Here is an 18,262-nt window from a genome sequence, read left to right as displayed (position 1 = left end):
ATAAACCAAAATAATAAAATATTAAAATAAAATAAAATTATAAAATATTTAAACAAGATAAAATGAAATAAATAAAATGAAATATTAAAATAAAATATTAAAATAAAATATTAAAATAAAATGAAATAATAAAATAAAATATTAAAATAAAATATTGAAATATTAAAATAAAAATGAAACATAATAAAGTAAATTAATAAAATGGAAGATTAAAATAAAATAAAATAAAATAAAATAAAATAAAATAAAATAAAATAAAATAATAAAATGAAATAAAAAAAATATTAAAATGAAATGAAATGAAATGAAATAAAATAATAGAATAAAAGAATATATTAAAATAAAATAAAACAAAATAAAATAAACCAAAATATTAAAATAAATGAAATAATAAAATAAATTATTTAAATTAAATGTAAAAATAAAGTAAAATAAAATAAAATAAAATAAAATAGCTTCGTAGTGGATTTGGGGAAAACCGAGCTGTGACAGGCAGAAACAGGAGTTCCAAGGCATCCCTGCTCCAGCCCCGAGAGGGGTCAGCGGCTCCGCAGAGCTCGGGACAGCAGCGGCACTCCCGTGTCCCGCACAGCAGCGCATCTCCCGGATTTCCCGGCATCTCCAGAATCCCCAGCTCTCCAGAACTGCCCGTGCAGTTCCTGTCCGGGTCGGCAGGTGCCAGCTGGACACCGCAGCACGGAGGGACACGGCCGGGGGACAGTGCCCGGGCTTGTGCCGCCCAGATTATCGCTGGTGGGGGAACCCCAGAACCAGCGGGCAGGAACCCCAAAACCCTCCAGGATCATCGAGTGGAGTCCTTCCCCCAGCACTGGCAGGGCCACCGCTAACCCACGTCCCCAAGTGCCACATCCACACCAGCTTTAAATCCCTCCAGGGAGGGCAGCTCACCTGGACAGCCCTTCCCATGAAGGAATTTTCCCTAATCGAGGCATTTCCTCCCTTGTTCCTCGGGAGCAGAGAGTCCCACTGCCCTCATCTCCCCGCCCAGCCTGCACCAGCACCTCCAAAAGGAGGTGCCAGAAGGGGCTGAGGTAGCTGAAAAGCACCAAATTATCAGCAAATCTCGGGGGCAGGGCTGCAGGACCCCGGGAGCAGCGGTGCCCTGGCTGCTGGGGGCACAGAGCCCCAGGAAGGAGCTGCGGTGGCAGTGCCACCCACGGTCACCAGGAGTGTCCCTGGCCCTGGCCACTCACCCCCCGAGAACTGCAGCAGGATGCAGATCCTGAGCTGAACACAGCAGCTTTGTACCTGGCAAAGGTCAGGGGAGGAAACTGGACAGGTTTGGTGAGTGCTGAAATAAGCTCGGGGTTTATTTTAACAGGTTTTTTAATGCTCACAGTGGCACTCATATTGCTCAGCTGGCACTGGGTTTGTTTGGCTGATGTCACAAAGCCATCCACATCCTCTTCCTCCTTGTGCCAGGAGCCTGTTCTCACACTCCTGTGTTGTAGGACAATCCTGCTGTCTCTTATTCCTCATCTCGCTGCAGTTATTCTCGTGACATTCCTGGCCTGACATTTCTGCCTCCTTCATGGGAGGAGTGTGCAGATCTCAAGCAGCTCACTCATCTTTTCATTGTTCTGAGCCTCTTTTTCATCTCCTGTTTTTTCTTCCATAAGTTTCCTGCTTTGAGCCCTCCGGGTGGTTTCATGATGATGTGGGCTGAGGTGCCTGATGAGTGTAAAATTACACTTTTCACCCTCGGGGCTCAGTGTGTGCTGGTCCTGCAGGTTGGCTTAAGGGTACACATGGGTGTAAGAGGCAAGAATTCCCCAGCTGAGGATTCCTTTCCTCTGTATTAAAATGCTGTGGGATCTGCATCTGGTCTCACTCACGCCTGCTTTATGCTTTGTGCATAAATAAAAATATGAGCTACGTGGAAATTTATACATATAAATATATTTATGTGCAAAATTTATATGTACATGTATAAATTTATGTGTAAATGTATATGTATAAATAAAAAATATGAGCTACGTGGAAATTTATACATATAAATATATTTATATGTATGTGTATAAATATAATTTATATGTATAAATGTATATGTAAACTTATATTTATATATAAACAAAAAATATGAGCAATGTGTAAATGTATATGTATAAATATATTTATATGCAAAATTTATATGTATATGTATAAATATAATTTATATGTATAAATTTATGTGTAAATGTATATGTATAAATAAAAAACATGAGCTACATGGAAATTTATACATAAATTTATATATATATTTATATTATGTATTATTTATATTTTTATTTATATAATAAATATATAAAAATATATTTATATGTATGTGTATAAATAGAATTTATAGGTATAAATGTATATGTAAACTTATATGTATAAATAAAGAATATGAGCTATGTGGGCACAAACTGAAACAAGAGAGGTTCGGACTGGACATAGGGAGAAGTTATTAAAATCACAGAAGGGTTTGGGTTGGAAAGGGCCCTAAAGCCCATCCTGTTCCACTCCCCTGCCATGGCAGGGACACCTCCCCCTGTCCCGGGCTGCTCCAAGCCCTGTCCAGCCTGGCCTGAGGCAGCCCTGCAGGTGGGGTCACCCCTGGGCATCTCTCTGGAGCTCCTGAGGAGCTGCCATCGCTGCTCTGGCTGAGCTTCCCAGGGGAAAACAGGAGCTTGGAGGAGCGTGGAGCTGTGGTGTTTGCTCCAGGACGGGCCAAAAACCAGCCCTGCCCAGGGAGGTGCAATCAGCACAGAAGCCCCAGCTGAGATCCCTCTGCCAGGCCAGCAGGAGCTTCCTGAAGTGCTTCCTTACTGCCCCCGTGGGGCACAGCCCGGGGCACAGCCCGACACGTGTGCTTCCCTGGCTTCCTTCCCCTCTGGCACGGCCTTGGGAATGCTGCTGGGATCAATGAGGGGGCAGAGCAGCCCTGCCTGGGGGACACAGCCCCCCAGATCCTGCCCTAAAAACTGGGCATCTCAGCCATTTCCCGCAGGGCTCCTGGGGAAAGGTGCATTCTGGAATAAAATGTTTGTCCTTTGCTGAAATAAAATGTTTGGAATAAAATGTTTGTCCTCCCTAGCAAGGTGGCTGGTGCCTTTAGTGCCTGGGAGATGCTGAGTAGGGAGGTTGGGTGACGTTTCCAAGGTATCTCATGGCACCCTGGTGCCATAAATAAAGCCAAAATTAAAGCCACAGCTTAAGGAAGGATTCCCAGCCCCTCCTGCTGCGCCAGGCTTGGAGACCCAGCTGGATATCAGAGGGATGAGCAGCCAGGATCAAACCCTGCTGAGGGGCACAGAGGGGGTGATCCCTGCCCTTTGGGAGAAGGGAGCCATTTCACAGCCCTGTCCTCCCCTCGTCTTCCTGCCGCTGAGCCCTGACCTGCATCAGCCCTAAAGGGCTCTCCTGCCAGAAAAAACCTCTCCAAGGAGTTGCTGGGGACTGCAGAGGCTCTGCTGGTGTTCAAGGCACCCAGAGGAGAAGGTGCAGCATCATGAACACCACTGGGGTGCTTTGGAAGCACCCCAGCCCTGAGAGAAGGACAAAAGGTGAGCCACCCGTGCCCCCTTGCATGCCATTTCCTGTCACCTTGTTTTTACAAGTCTTTCTAAGCCTTCTGGTGTTTACACTCTCATAACGAACTTTCTCACATGCTTTATGTAAATAACTTACTGTTTTGCATTCTTTTACAGAGGAAAAGAGATTTGATAGACTCTTGGTTTGTCCAGTGTCATTGGAGAGGTAGCACTGTCACATCCAGGCAGAATTAAACTCCCCTCTCTTTTGCCTTAGAAAATCCAGTGTCTGTGTCTTTCTGTTTTGTGTCCTAAAGTGACAATTTCCGCCCGGCTGAAAGGCAGGATTCGGGCAGTAAATGTGCACAGAAAATGGGGCAGCCCAGGGTGAGGGCAGTAAACAGGGCAGTGCAGGATGAGGGCAGTAAATTGGGCAGCCCAGGATGTGCACAGGGAATGGGGCAGTGCAGAATGTGCACAGTAAATTGGGCAGTCCAGGATGTGCACAGTAAATGGGACAGTCCAGGATGTTCACAGGGAATGGGCAGTGCAGGATGTGCCCAGTGAATGGGGCAGTCCAGGATGTGCACAGTAAATGGGACAGTCCAGGATGTTCACAGGGAATGGGGCAGTGCAGGATGTGCACAGGGAATGGGGCAGTGCAGAATGTGCACAGTAAATTGGGCAGTCCAGGATGTGCACAGTAAATGGGACAGTCCAGGATGTTCACAGGGAATGGGCAGTGCAGGATGTGCCCAGTGAATGGGGCAGTCCAGGATGTGCACAGGGAATGGGACAGTCCAGGATTTGCATAGTAAATTGGGCAGTCCAGGATGTGCACAGGGAATGGAACAGTGCACAGAAAATCGGCAGTCCAGGATGTGCACAGGGAATGGGGCAGCCCAGGATGTGCACAGTAAATTGGAGAGTCCAGGATGTGCACAGGGAATGGGGCAGCCCAGGATGTGCACAGGGAATGGGACAGTGCAGGATGAGGGCAGTAAATGGGGCAGTCCAGGATGTGCACAGGGAATGGGACAGTCCAGGATGTGCACAGTAAATTGGACAGTCCAGGATGTGCACAGGGAATGGGGCAGCCCAGGATGTGCACAGTAAATTGGAGAGTCCAGGATGTGCACAGGGAATGGGCAGTGCAGAATGTGCACAGGGAATGGGGCAGTGCAGGATGTGCACAGTAAATTGGACAGTCCAGGATGTGCACAGGGAATGGGGCAGTGCAGGATGTGCACAGTAAATTGGACAGTCCAGGATGTGCACAGGGAATGGGCAGTGCAGGATGTGCACAGTGAATGGGCAGTGCAGGATGTGCCCAGTGAGTGGGCAGTGCAGAATGTGCACAGTAAATTGGGCAGCCCAGGATTTGCACAGTCAATTGGGCAGTCCAGGATGTGCACAGTAAATTGGGCAGTCCAGGATGTGCACAGGGAATGGGGCAGTCCAGGATGTGCACAGTAAATTGGGCAGCCCAGGATTTGCACAGTAAATGGGGCAGTCCAGGATGTGCACAGGGAATGGGGCAGTCCAGGATGTGCACAGTAAATTGGGCAGTCCAGGATGTGCACAGGGAATGGGGCAGTCCAGGATGTGCACAGTAAATTGGGCAGTCCAGGATGTGCACAGGGAATGGGGCAGTCCAGGATGTGCACAGGGAATGGGGCAGTCCAGGATTTGCACAGTAAATGGGGCAGTCCAGGATGTGCACAGTGAATGGGCAGTGCAGGATGTGCACAGTAAATTGGACAGTGCAGGATGTGCACAGGGAATGGGCAGTGCCAGTGCTGCTGACGAGTGTCCCAGGGCTGTGACACACGGCTCCCCTGTCTTACGCAGGCAGGAAGGGCGCTGGGCTTTGATCCCCTGCCAACAACGGGGGGCTCAGCCATAAAAGCAAGGAAATAACTGGCTGCACACACGCTGCTGTGTCTGCCCTGCCAAGGCAGAGAGCTGGAGCAGCTCTCCTGGAGCTGGCTGAGGCGATGTCCCCACCCCAGGTGGGATCCTCAGGGTGGTTCCACCAATTCCTGGTGGTTTTTCCCCCCATTTTTTCTCCTCTTCATTGAGAAAACAGCCTAACAAAGGGAAGTGGCTTTCCTCCCTTGCAATAACACAGAAATTGACCTTGTCAGCCAATGTCTAAATTACCTGCGATGACAAAGGGCAAATGACCAGGGAGGTGTGTTCTGATAAAACAGTAACACAGCGACTGCTCTATAAAATCAGGACATAACTTTCACACGCTGGATAAGCTGGAAGGGCTGCAGCCTGGGAAAGTTTGCTCAGGTTTTAATGGTTCACTCATTAGCGGTTCGACCAGATTTGTCCATTTCCTACATTTGGAATAAGAAGCTGAGGTGGGAACATTTCCTCTTTCACAGTCCCAGAGCTGCAGCCCTCGCGAGCACCTCGGCAACACAAGGACTTTATTTACACTGCACAACCTTGAGGTGCCAGCACAGAATCATACAAAGGGAAGGGCTGGAAGGGAACTTAAAGCTCCTCCTGTTACACCCCCTGACGTGGGCAGGGACACATTCCAGTACACCAGGTTGCTCAAGGCTTTATCCAACCTGCCCTGGAACACTTCCAGGGCTGGAGCATCCACAACTGTCCTAATTGTACCCCAGAATCCTGATTTTCGCCTGCTTTGAGCCGGCCTGAGATTGCCCAGCTGCTGTGGGATATCATGTGCACACTCCCTGCCCTCACCCCTGCCTGTCCCCTCCTCACCCTGTCCCCCACCCCAGTGCCCCGTGTCCCACACCCTGTGCCGACAGGGGCCCTGGCTCTCCCCGCTGTGCCTCTCCTGCAGCCCTGGCCATTATCAGCCACCCGCAGCCCTGTGCCTTCCTTATCCCCCGTCCCTGTCTCTCAGCCCTGTCCCTGGGCACCAGCTGCCATCCCCAATCTCCCCATTCCCAGTACCCGCCTTTGGGCCATGCCCCGTGTCCCCAGGCCCTGCTGCCCCCTCTCCAACCCCAAACCCGCATCCCGTGTGCTGCTGTCCCCTCTGCCCTGCCCTCCACGCCCCATTCACCATGTCTGTGCCCTATCCCCCGTCCTCTGCCCCTGCATCCCTGTTCTCCATCCTCTCCCCGCGCCCTCCCATCCACTCCTGTCCCCTCTGCGCTGCTCTCCCCTCCCTGTGCCCGTCCCCTGCCGTTCCCCGCGGCCGCCCTCCGCCGCCATCCCCACCGGAGCCCGTCCCCATGACTGCGTGCACATGACCCCGCTGTCCCTATCCTGGCCGCCCGTTCCATCCCCGCCTCCCGTTCCATCCCCGCCTCCTTTCCGTCCCCGCCTCCCTTCCGTCCCCGTGCCCGCTGCTTTTCCGTGTCCCCGTGTCCGGTGCCCCTGTCCCCATCCCCGTCCCCGTCCCCATCCCCGTCCCCTGCCCGGTTCGGCGCTGTCCCGGCGCTGTCCCGGCCGTGTCCCGGCTGTCCCGGCGGTATCCCCGGCTGTCCCCAGGCTGTCCCCAGGGTGTCCCCCCGGGCCATGTCCCCGCGGGCGGTGCGGGTGCTGCGGCTGGGCGCGGTGCCGTACGCGGAGGCGCTGCGGGTGCAGGAGCGCTGCGTGGCGGCGGCGCGGGCGGCCCGCGGCGGCCCGGGGGAGCGGCTCCCGGCGGCGGCGGCGGAGAGCGTGGTGCTGAGCGAGCCGGCGGCGCCCGTGTACACCTGGGGGCTGCGGGGCGCGCCGGGCGCGGCGGCGGCGGCGGCGCTGCGGGCGCGGGGCGCGGCGCTGGTGGCGGCGCGGCGCGGCGGGCACATCACCTTCCACGGGCCGGGACAGCTGCTCGCCTTCCCCGTGCTCGACCTGCGCCGCCGCCGCCTGCCCCTGCGCGCCTACGTGGCCGGGCTGGAGGCGCTGGTGCTGCGGCTGTGCCGCCGCCTGGGGCTGGGCACGGCCCGGGCGCTGCCGCCGCCCTACACCGGGGTCTGGATGGGCGACAGCAAACTCTGCGCCATCGGTGAGCGGGGACGGCCCCGGGAGCGCGGCGGGGACGATGGAGCCGGGCTGGGCTCCGGGGGTGCTCCACGTGCGGAGAGGAAGGATCCAGGGAGAGCTCAGAGCCCTTGCGGGGCCTGAAGGGGCTCCAGGAGAGCTGCAGAGGGACTGGGGACAAGGCCTGCAGGGACAGCACACAGGGAATGGCTTCCCAGAGGGCAGGGATAGATGGGATATTGGGAATTGGGAATTGTGCCCTGGCAGGGTGGGCAGGCCCTGGCACAGGGTGCCCAGAGCAGCCGTGGCTGCCCCTGGATCCCTGGCAGTGCCCAAGGCCAGGCTGGACCAAGCTGGGATATGGTGGGAGGTGTCGCTGCCCGTGGAACTCCTCCCAGCCCAGCCCAACCCATCCTGCGATTCCCTGGGCACTGGGGCAGGGCCCTGCGGGAACCGGGAGCTGCAGGAGTGGGAGTGGGACTGGCACCCAGGAGGAGGGGGCAGCACAATTTGGAGCCCCTGCAGCCCCCCCCCCCAGCACTCGGCACCCCTTGCTCCCAGGGCTGCCTGCAGCCCAGTCCCCAGCCTTGCCCCTTCCCTGGCACCCCTCCACATCCTGCACCTCTTCCCAGGACCCTGCAGCCTGGATTTGGGGTCCTGCAGCTCTCCCCATGGCCGGGCCCATTGGAAGCTCCAGTGGTGGGCGGTGCTGGGGGATGCAGGAGGCTCTGGACATGCTGCTCCCCATCTGACCCAGTTTTGGGGAGCCTGGCAGGAAACTCAATTTTTGGGTTTCCCCTGGCAGAAAGGAGCACAGCGTGGCGGGGGAGGATGTTTTCAGTGACCTGGGCAGCGCGGTCACTCGGTGTGACGGGGCTGACTGACGGGGGATGTGCTCTGCGCCCCGCAGGTGTGCACTGCGGGAGCCACATCACCTCGCACGGGCTGGCGCTCAACTGCTGCACCGACCTCTCGTGGTTCGAGCACATCGTGCCCTGCGGGCTGGAGGGCAAGGGCGTCACCTCGCTCAGCCGGGAGCTGGGACAGCACATCGCCGTCAGCCACGTCCTCCAGCCCTTCCTCGACTCCTTCCAGGAGGTGTTTGAGTGCACTTTGGTCTCCTCAGAGGAGCCCGCGGACTAGGATCCTTGTGCTGCCTTGGCCGGGTGTGCTGGCGCCAGGGCAGCCCCCAGTTCTTGTGCCTTTGCCTGTGGACTGTGAGTGGACCGTGGCACAGGGTTCCAGGCTGCTGCCTGACCATCCAAACCTGCCCTGGGGCTGTTCTCTCCAGCCCTGTGAGTCTCCATCCCTCGGTGAGACCTCCGTGGGTACCACAGTCCCTTGCTGGGGAAGTACCCAAACAGGTGCTTCTGTGGGGTTTCTTCTGCTTTTTGCCCCACAGAAATTAAAGATTTGTGTGAATGCTCACGAATTCACATGAATTCACGTGGGTCATCCTTTACCTTGCCGGGTAAAAAGGCAGATTTTATATATAAAGAGAGTTGCTGGGAACTTTGGCTGCCGATCCTTTTCTCACTTACTTACCCCAAGGCTTTATCAATGCCAACATTTTCCTCACCCTGAGCCCACGGAAAACCCTCACATGGCAGAGATCCTGGCGCCAGGGAGGGTGGGAGGTGGCTGAGAACCCTGGTGGAAAGGCCACCATGGAGGCAGTGGGAAAGGGGGAGGAGGAGGAGGAGGGAAAAGGCTCGCCAGGAGAGCAGCCACGGCTGTCGAGGATCCTGTGGCACCACACCACATTCCAGATGGGCAGTGCAGACCTGCTCCCACGGGGTCTGTGGGGCTGCAGATCGCTGTCCTGGCTGCAGCATCCTGAGCTGAGGGAGTGCACGGGTTTATGCAGGGCTGAGAATTCAGCCTGAGGCTGAGGTACCCCCACCCTGCTCAGAGCAGGACCTGACGCGCACCCTCAGCCCCTGGCTGCTGCTCTGGGTGTGCTCCCTGCCCCACAGTGCCTGACCCGCACCCTCAGCCCCTCGCTGCTGCTCTGGGTGTGCTCCCTGCCCCACAGTGCCTGACCCGCACCCTCAGCCCCTCGCTGCTGCTCTGGGTGTGCTCCCTGCCCCACAAGCTCTGGGCTCTCGCTGTTGCTGCACAGCTCTGGCAGCTCCCTGTGAGCGCCCCGGGGGTGCCCGGTGGGGCTGGGAAGGGGGAAATGGAGCCACGGAGCACAAAAAGGGGGAGACGGGGCAGGCTGAGCTCCAGGAGGGCAAGGTGAGCAGGAGGAACATGCCCGGGCAGGCTCTGTGCCATGTGAGGGCTCGGGGACCGTGGGACAGGGAGGGGCAGGGACAGGGACGGGGACAGGGGACAGGGAAGCGAGAGCGGCAGGGTGTGCGGGGGCAGCGCTGCTCTCCCGCCCCACAGAGCCCCACAGAGCCCCACAGAGCCCCACAGAGCTGTCCCGGGGCTGGCCGCGGCAGGTGGCTCTGCCCGGGAAGGGGAGGAGGCTGGCGGCGCTCCCAGCCCGCCGCATCCCTCCCTCCCTCCCTCCCTCGCCGCCGGCTGCGATGCTCAGTCCCGGCTCAGCCTGGCAGCAGGGAGGGCACACGAGGTGAGTGCGAGCCCCTTCCCACGCCCTGTGCCCCGCTCCTCACAGCCCCGCTCAAAGTCGTGCCCCATCTCTGGGTGCCCTCCCGGGACAAACCCAGATCTTGCCCCAGAACCTCCCAAATTCAGCCTGCTTAAGTCAGGAATGCAGCCAGGTCCGACCTCATCCCCGCGGGCTCGTGGCTGCTCAGCCCCTTCCTCCTCCTCCTCCTCCTCCTCGCAGCTGGGGTCTCATGCTGGGAGGTGTCCCCCGAGTTTGGGGCTGCCCATTTGGGATCAGCTGCCCCTGCACGGGTGGAGCTGCGGGTGCAGCAGGCAAGGGGAGCTGGTGGGCACAGCCTGGACCCCTGGCAGGACAAAAGTGGGGACTGGCGTGTCCCAAAGGGTGGCACACCGTGTCCCAAAGGATGGCACACCGTGTCCCAAAGGGTGGCACACCCAAAGGGCACCAAAGGAGGGATGGCAGGTCACGGGGGGCCTGGCACCCAAAGGGAAGGGAAATCCCCAGGGAGGTTTAGGGCAGCAACCCCTCAAGGTGGGCTTGCAGTGATTTGTGGGGGGCTGTGCCTGCTCTGCACCCTGCAGCGGGGCAGGACATGAGCCCACCATGCCCACACATCCCTGGGGAAAGCAGAGTGTGAACCCAGCCCCTCGGGACTGCTGTGTCCCCACATTGTCCCAGCCCTGGGGATTGGGAGGAGAGAGAGGCAGGCAGCTGCCCCAGAGACCCGGGAACTTTATCTCCTCCGTGGAAGGACTGAGATTTAGGGTTTGGGTGCTGGGGTTACAAAGGGTTGGGTGCTGGGGTTACAAAGGGTTGGGTGCTGGGGTTACAAAGGGTTTGGGTGCTGGGGTTACAAAGGGTTGGGTGCTGTGGTTACAAAGGGTTTGGGTGCTGTGGTTGCAGAGGGTTTGGGTGCTGGGGTTACAAAGGGTTTGGTGCTGGGGTTACAAAGGGTTTGGGTGCTGGGGTTACAAAGGGTTTGGTGCTGGGGTTACAAAGGGTTTGGTGCTGTGGTTGCAGAGGGTTTGGGTGCTGGGGTTACAAAGGGTTTGGTGCTGGGGTTACAAAGGGTTTGGTGCTGGGGTTACAAAGGGTTTGGTGCTGGGGTTACAAAGGGTTTGGTGCTGTGGTTGCAGAGGGTTTGGTGCTGGGGTTACAAAGGGTTTGGTGCTGGGCCTGCAGAGGGTTTGGTGCTGTGGTTACAAAGGGTTTGGGTGCTGGGGTTACAAAGGGTTTGGTGCTGTGGTTGCAGAGGGTTTGGTGCTGGGGTTACAAAGGGTTTGGTGCTGTGGTTGCAGAGGGTTTGGTGCTGTGGTTGCAGAGGGTTTAGGTGCTGGGGTTACAAAGGGTTTGGGTGCTGGGGTTACAAAGGGTTGGGTGCTGGGGTTACAAAGGGTTTGGTGCTGGGGTTACAAAGGGTTTGGTGCTGGGGTTACAAAGGGTTTGGTGCTGGGGTTACAAAGGGTTTGGGTGCTGGGGTTACAAAGGGTTTGGTGCTGGGGTTACAAAGGGTTTGGTGCTGGGGTTACAAAGGGTTTGGTGCTGTGGTTACAAAGGGTTTGGTGCTGGGGTTACAAAGGGTTTTGGTGCTGGGGTTACAAAGGGTTTGGTGCTGGGGTTACAAAGGGTTTGGTGCTGTGGTTACAAAGGGTTTGGGTGCTGTGGTTGCAGAGGGTTTGGTGCTGGGGTTACAAAGGGTTTGGGTGCTGTGGTTGCAGAGGGTTTGGTGCTGGGGTTACAAAGGGTTTGGGTGCTGGGGTTACAAAGGGTTTGGGTGCTGGGGCTACAAAGGGTTTGGTGCTGTGGTTGCAGAGGGTTTGGTGCTGTGGTTGCAGAGGGTTTGGTGCTGGGGTTGCAGAGGGTTTGGGTGCTGGGGTTACAAAGGGTTTGGGCACCCTGCTCTGCGGCAGAGGAGCACTTTGGGGTCGCTGTTGTGCCCGGGGACCCCGGTGCTGTGAGTGCAGCCCCCCGATCCCGCCGTCCATCCCCGCAGGGCCATGGAGGGCACGAACGGCACGGAGCCGTGGCAGCGCAGCCTGCAGGCGGTGCTGACCGCCCTGAACCGGACCCTGCACGGGGCCCGGCCGTGCCCGGGGCAGCCCCCGGCCGGGCCGGTGCCGGTGCCCGGGGACCCGCGGCGCAACGCCAACGCCTACATGTACATCCTGTTCGTCATGACGCTCTTCGCCGCCACCGTGGGCAGCCTCATCCTGGGCTACACCCGCTCCCGCCGCGTGGACAAGCGCAGCGACCCCTACCACGTCTACATCAAGAACAGGGTCTCCATGATCTGAGCCGGGGACACCGGGCCGGGCACGCCCCGCTCGCCGGGGGATGCGGCGGGGCTGCTGGAACCCCCCCCGAGCTGCTGGGAACCCCATGGAGCTGCTGAGAAACCCCCAAAAGCTGCTGGGAACCCCATGGAACTGCTGAGAAACCCCCAAAAGCTGCTGGGAACCCCATGGAACTGCTGAGAACCCCCCAAAACTGCTGGGAACCCCATGGAACTGCTGAGAAACCCCATGGAGCTGCTGGGAACCCTGTGGAGCTGCTGAGAAACCCCCCAAAAGCTGCTGGGAACCCCATAGATCTGCTGAGAAACCCCAAAACTGCTGGGAACCCCATAGAGCTGCTGGGAACCCCATGGAGCTGCTGGGAACCCCACAGAGCTGCTTGGAACCTCCCAAAACTGCTGGGAACCCCCCAGAGCTGGAAGAGCGTGACCTGCCAGCAGGTGCTGGTCCTGCAGCCCCAGCTGGGCTCCAGCGGGTCCATGGGGCTGGCAGGGCAGCCCCTGTCCCACCGTGGGCCGGCAGGAGCCTTCAGGGAGAGCATTTCCCCCTTTGCCGGCCCAGATCAGCCCTCCCCGGGCTCCCCGCAGCTGTGGCGGTGTCCAGCGGGTGTTCCTGGTGCTGAATCCCGGCGGTGTCCGAGCTGGGCTGGCCCTGCTGCCCTGCCGGGAATTAAAGGAGCTGCTGGGTCAGGGCTCCCGTGTTTGCTTCTGCCCCGAGCCAAGGCGGGGCCTGGGGCAGTGCGCGGGGCACGGCCCTGTGCCAGAGCCCGGGAATGCTGAGAGGGATAAAGCTCTGCCTGTGCGCTGCCAGGGCACTCCGGGGCAGCATTTTGGGACACCACATCCGCGGGATGGGAGAAATCCCCGGGATGGAGCGGGATGGAGCAAATCCCCGGGATGGGACAAATCCCCGGGATGGAGCGGGATGGAGCAAATCCCCGGGATGGGACAAATCTCTGGGATGGGGCAAATCCCCGGGAGGGGACAAATCCCCGGGAGGGGACAAATCTCCAGGATGGAGCGGGATGGGACAAATCCCCTGGATGGAGTGAGATGGGACACATGGCCGGGATGGAGCGGGATGGGACACATCCCTGGGATGGAGCGGGATGGGACAAACCTCCAGGATGGAGTGAGATGGGACACATCCCTGGGATGGAGTGAGATGGGACACATCCCCGGGATGGAGTGAGATGGGACCCATCCCCGGGATGGAATGAGATGGGACACATCCCCGGGATGGAATGAGATGGGACACATCCCTGGGATGGAGCGGGATGGGACACATGCCCGGGATGGAGCGGGATGGGACACATCCCTGGGATGGAGCGGGATGGGACAAACCCCCGGGATGGAGTGAGATGGGAAAAATCCCCGGGATGGAGTGAGATGGGACACATCCCCGGGATGGAGCGGGATGGGACACATCCCTGGGATGGAGCGGGATGGGACACATCCCTGGGATGGAGCGGGATGGGACACATCCCTGGGATGGAGCGGGATGGGACACATGCCCGGGATGGAGCGGGATGGGACACATGCCCGGGATGGAGCGGGATGGGACAAACCCCCGGGATGGGACAAATGCCTGGGATGGGACACATCCCCGGGCTGGAGGAGCCCCGCGTTCCCCGCGGACGCTCTGTCCGTGTGTCCCTGTCCGTGCGTCCCGCTGCCGTGCGGGCAGCGCTGCCGGAGCCCCGGGCACGCTGCAGCCCGGCCGGAGCCGTGTGTGTGGCTCCAGGCATCCCGCAGAGCCTCTCCGGGCTCCGGATGGCGATGCCGGACTCTTTCCTGCTTCCTTCCTGCTGTCAGCTGCAGCTTTGGCCTTTTGTACCGCGGCTCCCAAATGCGTTTTCCATGGGCTGAGGGGGGACGGGAAGGGGATGTCCTGGGGTCCCGCTGGCCTCCTTGGCTCTGGCCTGCCCTGGTTCGGAGCTGGCTGTGGGGTGGCCGCTGGCCGGGACGGAGAATGTCCCTGTCCTTCAGCGCAGGCTGTGGGGCAGCGCCGGCGTCCCGCACGTCCCGACCTGTTGCTAATGGCATAATGAGTGCCGCTAATTGCAGCGAGATTAGCTGGCCCATTAGCGGGGGCCCTTCCGCCTGCATTCCAAGGTCAAGCGCGGCTGCAATCCCGAGCCCAAACAGTGACGCCAAGCCCTGACCCCAGGAATAGCAGTGGATGTGAGAGTGTTTGGGGAAGGGCTGGAAACCTTGGCACCGGCGGGGCAGCAGCCCGGTGACCATTCCCGGTCTGCCTGCCCTCGGCTTGGGCACAAACCCGGAGCAGGGGAATGGGGAGCCCGTTCCGGGGCTGATCCCAGCGGGATTCCTGAGGGTGCAGGTGTCCCAGGAACAAACCCGGAGCAGGGGAATGGGGAGCCCGTTCGGGGGCTGATCCCAGCTGGATTCCCGAGGGTGCAGGTGTCCCGGGCACAAACCCGGAGCAGGGGAATGGGGAGCCCGTTCCGGGGCTGATCCCAGCGGGATTCCCGAGGGTGCAGGTGTCCCGGGCACAAACCCGGAGCAGGGGAATGGGGAGCCCGTTCCGGGGCTGATCCCAGCGGGATTCCCGAGGGTGCAGGTGTCCCGGGCACAAACCCGGAGCAGGAGAATGGGGAGCCCGTTCCGGGGCTGATCCCAGCCGGATTCCCGAGGGTGCAGGTGTCCCGGGCACCTGGCCCCAGCGGGAAGCAGCTCCTCTCTGCTCATCCGGCACCTGCATTGCTGGGAAAGGAAAACAAACCTTTATCTGCACACGGACCAGGGGAACCGGGCCAGGAGGGACAGAGACACCCTGTGCTCGTCCTTTTCCTGCACCTGCCCGGGGTTTGGCCTCCTCCAGCACCTGCACCTCCAGCGGGATGGGCCGTGCAGCAGCCAGGGCCGGGATGTGGGGATGGGGGCTGGATGGTGAGTGTGGTACCCCAAAATCCCCCCAGTGAGGTGCAATTTTGGCTTCTCCCACTTCTCAGAGAGAGGGATGCATCTGGTGACTCCGGAACCTCTTCTGATGCTGTGGCCCAAGGGGAAAAACCCTGTTGAAGGACGGCATGCCCTAAAAATTTGGGGGAAAGAAATAGAAATGCTGCTCATCCCTAATCCGGCAGATTCTGAGGGTGAAAATCCCTCCTGCAAGATGCAGCTCCTGCAGCAGTGGTTACCCACCCGATCTGCAATCCACTGGCAGCTCCACTGTCCATCCAGAGGAGGGAAAACTCGGGAAATCCGGAGCAGGGCAGGGCAGGGCAGGGCAGGGGGACTGGGGTGGCCGGCTGGATGCCACCAGGCTGGGTGACAAGATGCCAGTGCCACCTCGTGGCAGCTGCCTCAGGGTCCCGGTGTGTCACACGTCCTGGCTGGATCCCCAAATCCAGCTGAGCAAATTGTAGCTGGCTACATTTGGGGTTTAACCAAGCAGACAGGAAAAACCCAGCAGGCTCCTGGGAGGGTGATTTATTGGAGACTTTGTGTGCTGGCACACACGGCAGCAGATCACGGGTCAGAGGGGGTCTGGGGCCTGGAAAAGGACATGGAAACGTGCGGGAAGCTGGGCTGAGCCCGGCTTGGCGGATCAATGGCTGGATTGTTGGGGCAGCAGGAACCTCGGGAGCCTGGTCTGGGGCTGCTTTGATGCTGATAAGGAAGGCACCAGGGGAAGTGATAGCAGCTCAGTGTCGCTATAGGACACGAAGGAACACAAGCTCACACCGCTGTTCTCAAAGTGAAGGAAAAAAGAAGTTTGTTCTCTGACTCCAACATTTCTAGATTTCCAAGAGTGACAGTGGATTGGAGGGTGACAGTGCCACCTCTCCAATGACACTGGACAGACCCACAGCCCATCAACTTTCTCCTCTTCCATAAAAGAATGCAAAACAGTGAGTTACTTAAACAAAGTGTGTGAGAAAGTTTGCTGCGAGAATGTCAACATCAGAAAGCTTAGAAAAATCTTTAAAAACCGGAGTACACAGCTCAGGGCATGGGGCTGCCAGCAGGGCTGCCTCGGGTCCTGCTGGCACAGCCTCACTGAGCAGGGGAAGCTCTGCTCCAGTGGGGAATTTGCAGGCAATCCCCACATGGGGAGAGATGAGAATCTTGACTCCATGCTTCAGAGGGCTACTTTATGATATATATATAATCATAAATTAGCCTTCTGAAAGGCTAATTTTATGATAGGTATATTATATTTTATGATATATATTTGATATAAAATATTATATATTTTATATATTATTTTATGATATGTGTTGTTCAGGAGGTGTTCAGGAGACAGAAATAATGGATTTACAAACCAAAAATCCTGTCCCAGGGGCGGCGCTGAGGGGCTCAGCCACCCCCAGCTGCAGGAGCCCACGGGGGTCACCCTGCACAGCTTGGGGAGACCAGGAGTGCTGGAAAAGCAGCTGGGATGGCTCGGGAGCTCGGGGCTGGAGCTGCACCATGTGGAATAAAGGGTGACAATTGCCATGGAAACCTCAGGATCTGCTCCAGAGCTGCTCCCATCCCGGGGCTGGTCCCGTGTGCTGTGCGCTGGGTTTGGGTTTGGGACAGAGCCCGAGGATGCTGACGGGGTGGGACACCTGCCCCTGACCCTGAGGTGTGCCCCAGCCCTCCTGGTGGGCAGCAGGAAGGGAGGATTCTGTCCCTGTGTCCCTGTGTCCCTGTGCCCAGGTGAGACCCCACCTGCAGCCTGGGGACACAGCAGCAGCAGCACCTGGAGCTGCTGGGGAGAGCCCAGAGGAGGCTCCAGGGTGATCAGAGGGATGGAGCCAGGCCGGCATGAAAGGCTGAGGGAATGGGGATTGTTCAGCTCAGGCTAGAAGAGCTCCAGGGTGACCTGAGTGTGGCCTTGCAGCACCCGGAGGGAACCCACAGGAAAAACAGAGACTTTTTACAAGGGTTCAGGACAAGTCTGCCTCAAACCAACAGAGGATTGATGTAGATGAGAGGTTAGGAGGAATTCTTTGCCCAGAGTAGCTGTGGCTGCCCCTGGTCCCTGGCAGTGCCCAGGGCCAGGCTGGATGTGGCTAGGAGCAGCCTGGCACAGTGGGAGGTGTCCCTGCCATGGCAGGGGTGGCGCTGGCATTGGTCCCAGTGTGGCCCTGAGTTTGCCCTGGCAGGCCCAGAGCAGGGTTTCCCTGGCTGCAGGACAATGCCACAGCCCCGTGTGACACTGCCCTGCCTTCGGGGCTGCCATTCCCTCCCGCTGAGGCTGAGCCCTGCCACGCTCCTGGCAGCTCCCAGCACACGAGCTGCAGCTGCCAGAGCAGCCTGCCAGCCCTGCTGCTGCCAGCCTGGCTCCCTCCACGCCTGCCAGCCTGGCCTGTTGGCCCTGGGCTGCGCTGCTGCTCCCTGGGCACTCAGGGGAAAGCACAGAGACCTCGGCTCTCCTTCCACCTGGGAATGGGTTTCAGCTTTAAAAACTCTTCTGGAGGCCCCTGGATCCCTGGCAGTGCCCAAGGCCAGGCTGGACAGGGCTGGGAGCAGCCTGGGACAGTGGGAGGTGGTCCTGCCCATGGCAGGGGATGGGAATGAAATAAGCTTTAAGGTTTTTTCAACCAAAACCATCCGCGATTCCCTGATTCTATCCCTGTGCCTGCTGTCACTATGGCAACCTCTGCCAGGACATGCTGTGGGATTGGGATGCTGTGTGGGATTGGGATGCTGTGTCAGATGAGGATGCTCTGGAGGATGAGGATGCTGAGCAGGACGAGGATGCTGTATCGGATGAGGATGCTCTGTGGGATGAGGATGCCCAGCAGGATGTGGTCCCTCCGAGCCTGCTGCTCACAGCCAGGCAATCCAATTGGAGCTGGTGCAGCCGGGGAGGGTTGAGATCCCCCACTAACGTCTTTGGAATTGCCACCTGGAATCGCTTCTCAGCAAGTGGCGCACCCCCAAGGCGGCGTCCTATCC

General features: G+C 58.1%; 2 protein-coding genes across 2 annotated transcripts; both read left to right on the top strand.

Annotated features, from left to right (window-relative positions):
- Positions 1 to 6,842: 6,842 nt before the first annotated feature.
- LIPT2 (lipoyl(octanoyl) transferase 2) lies at positions 6,843 to 8,987 on the top strand. Its single transcript, XM_036404221.2, has 2 exons — positions 6,843 to 7,500; positions 8,386 to 8,987. The coding sequence occupies exons 1-2, from the start codon at positions 7,029 to 7,031 to the stop codon at positions 8,616 to 8,618; spliced, it is 705 nt and encodes a 234-aa protein (XP_036260114.1). The 5' UTR covers positions 6,843 to 7,028; the 3' UTR covers positions 8,619 to 8,987.
- A 3,063-nt stretch (positions 8,988 to 12,050) lies between these two features.
- KCNE3 (potassium voltage-gated channel subfamily E regulatory subunit 3) lies at positions 12,051 to 12,362 on the top strand. The gene has a single exon (XM_036404226.1). The coding sequence runs from the start codon at positions 12,051 to 12,053 to the stop codon at positions 12,345 to 12,347; it is 297 nt and encodes a 98-aa protein (XP_036260119.1). The 3' UTR covers positions 12,348 to 12,362.
- The last annotated feature ends 5,900 nt before the right edge of the window (positions 12,363 to 18,262 follow it).

The sequence above is a fragment of the Molothrus ater genome, chromosome 2, assembly GCF_012460135.2.
Source record: "Molothrus ater isolate BHLD 08-10-18 breed brown headed cowbird chromosome 2, BPBGC_Mater_1.1, whole genome shotgun sequence".
In the NCBI taxonomy this organism is placed as follows: domain Eukaryota; kingdom Metazoa; phylum Chordata; class Aves; order Passeriformes; family Icteridae; genus Molothrus; species Molothrus ater.
The sequence above is the reverse complement of the archived record's forward strand: the minus strand, read 5'-3'. Positions and strand labels throughout refer to the sequence as shown.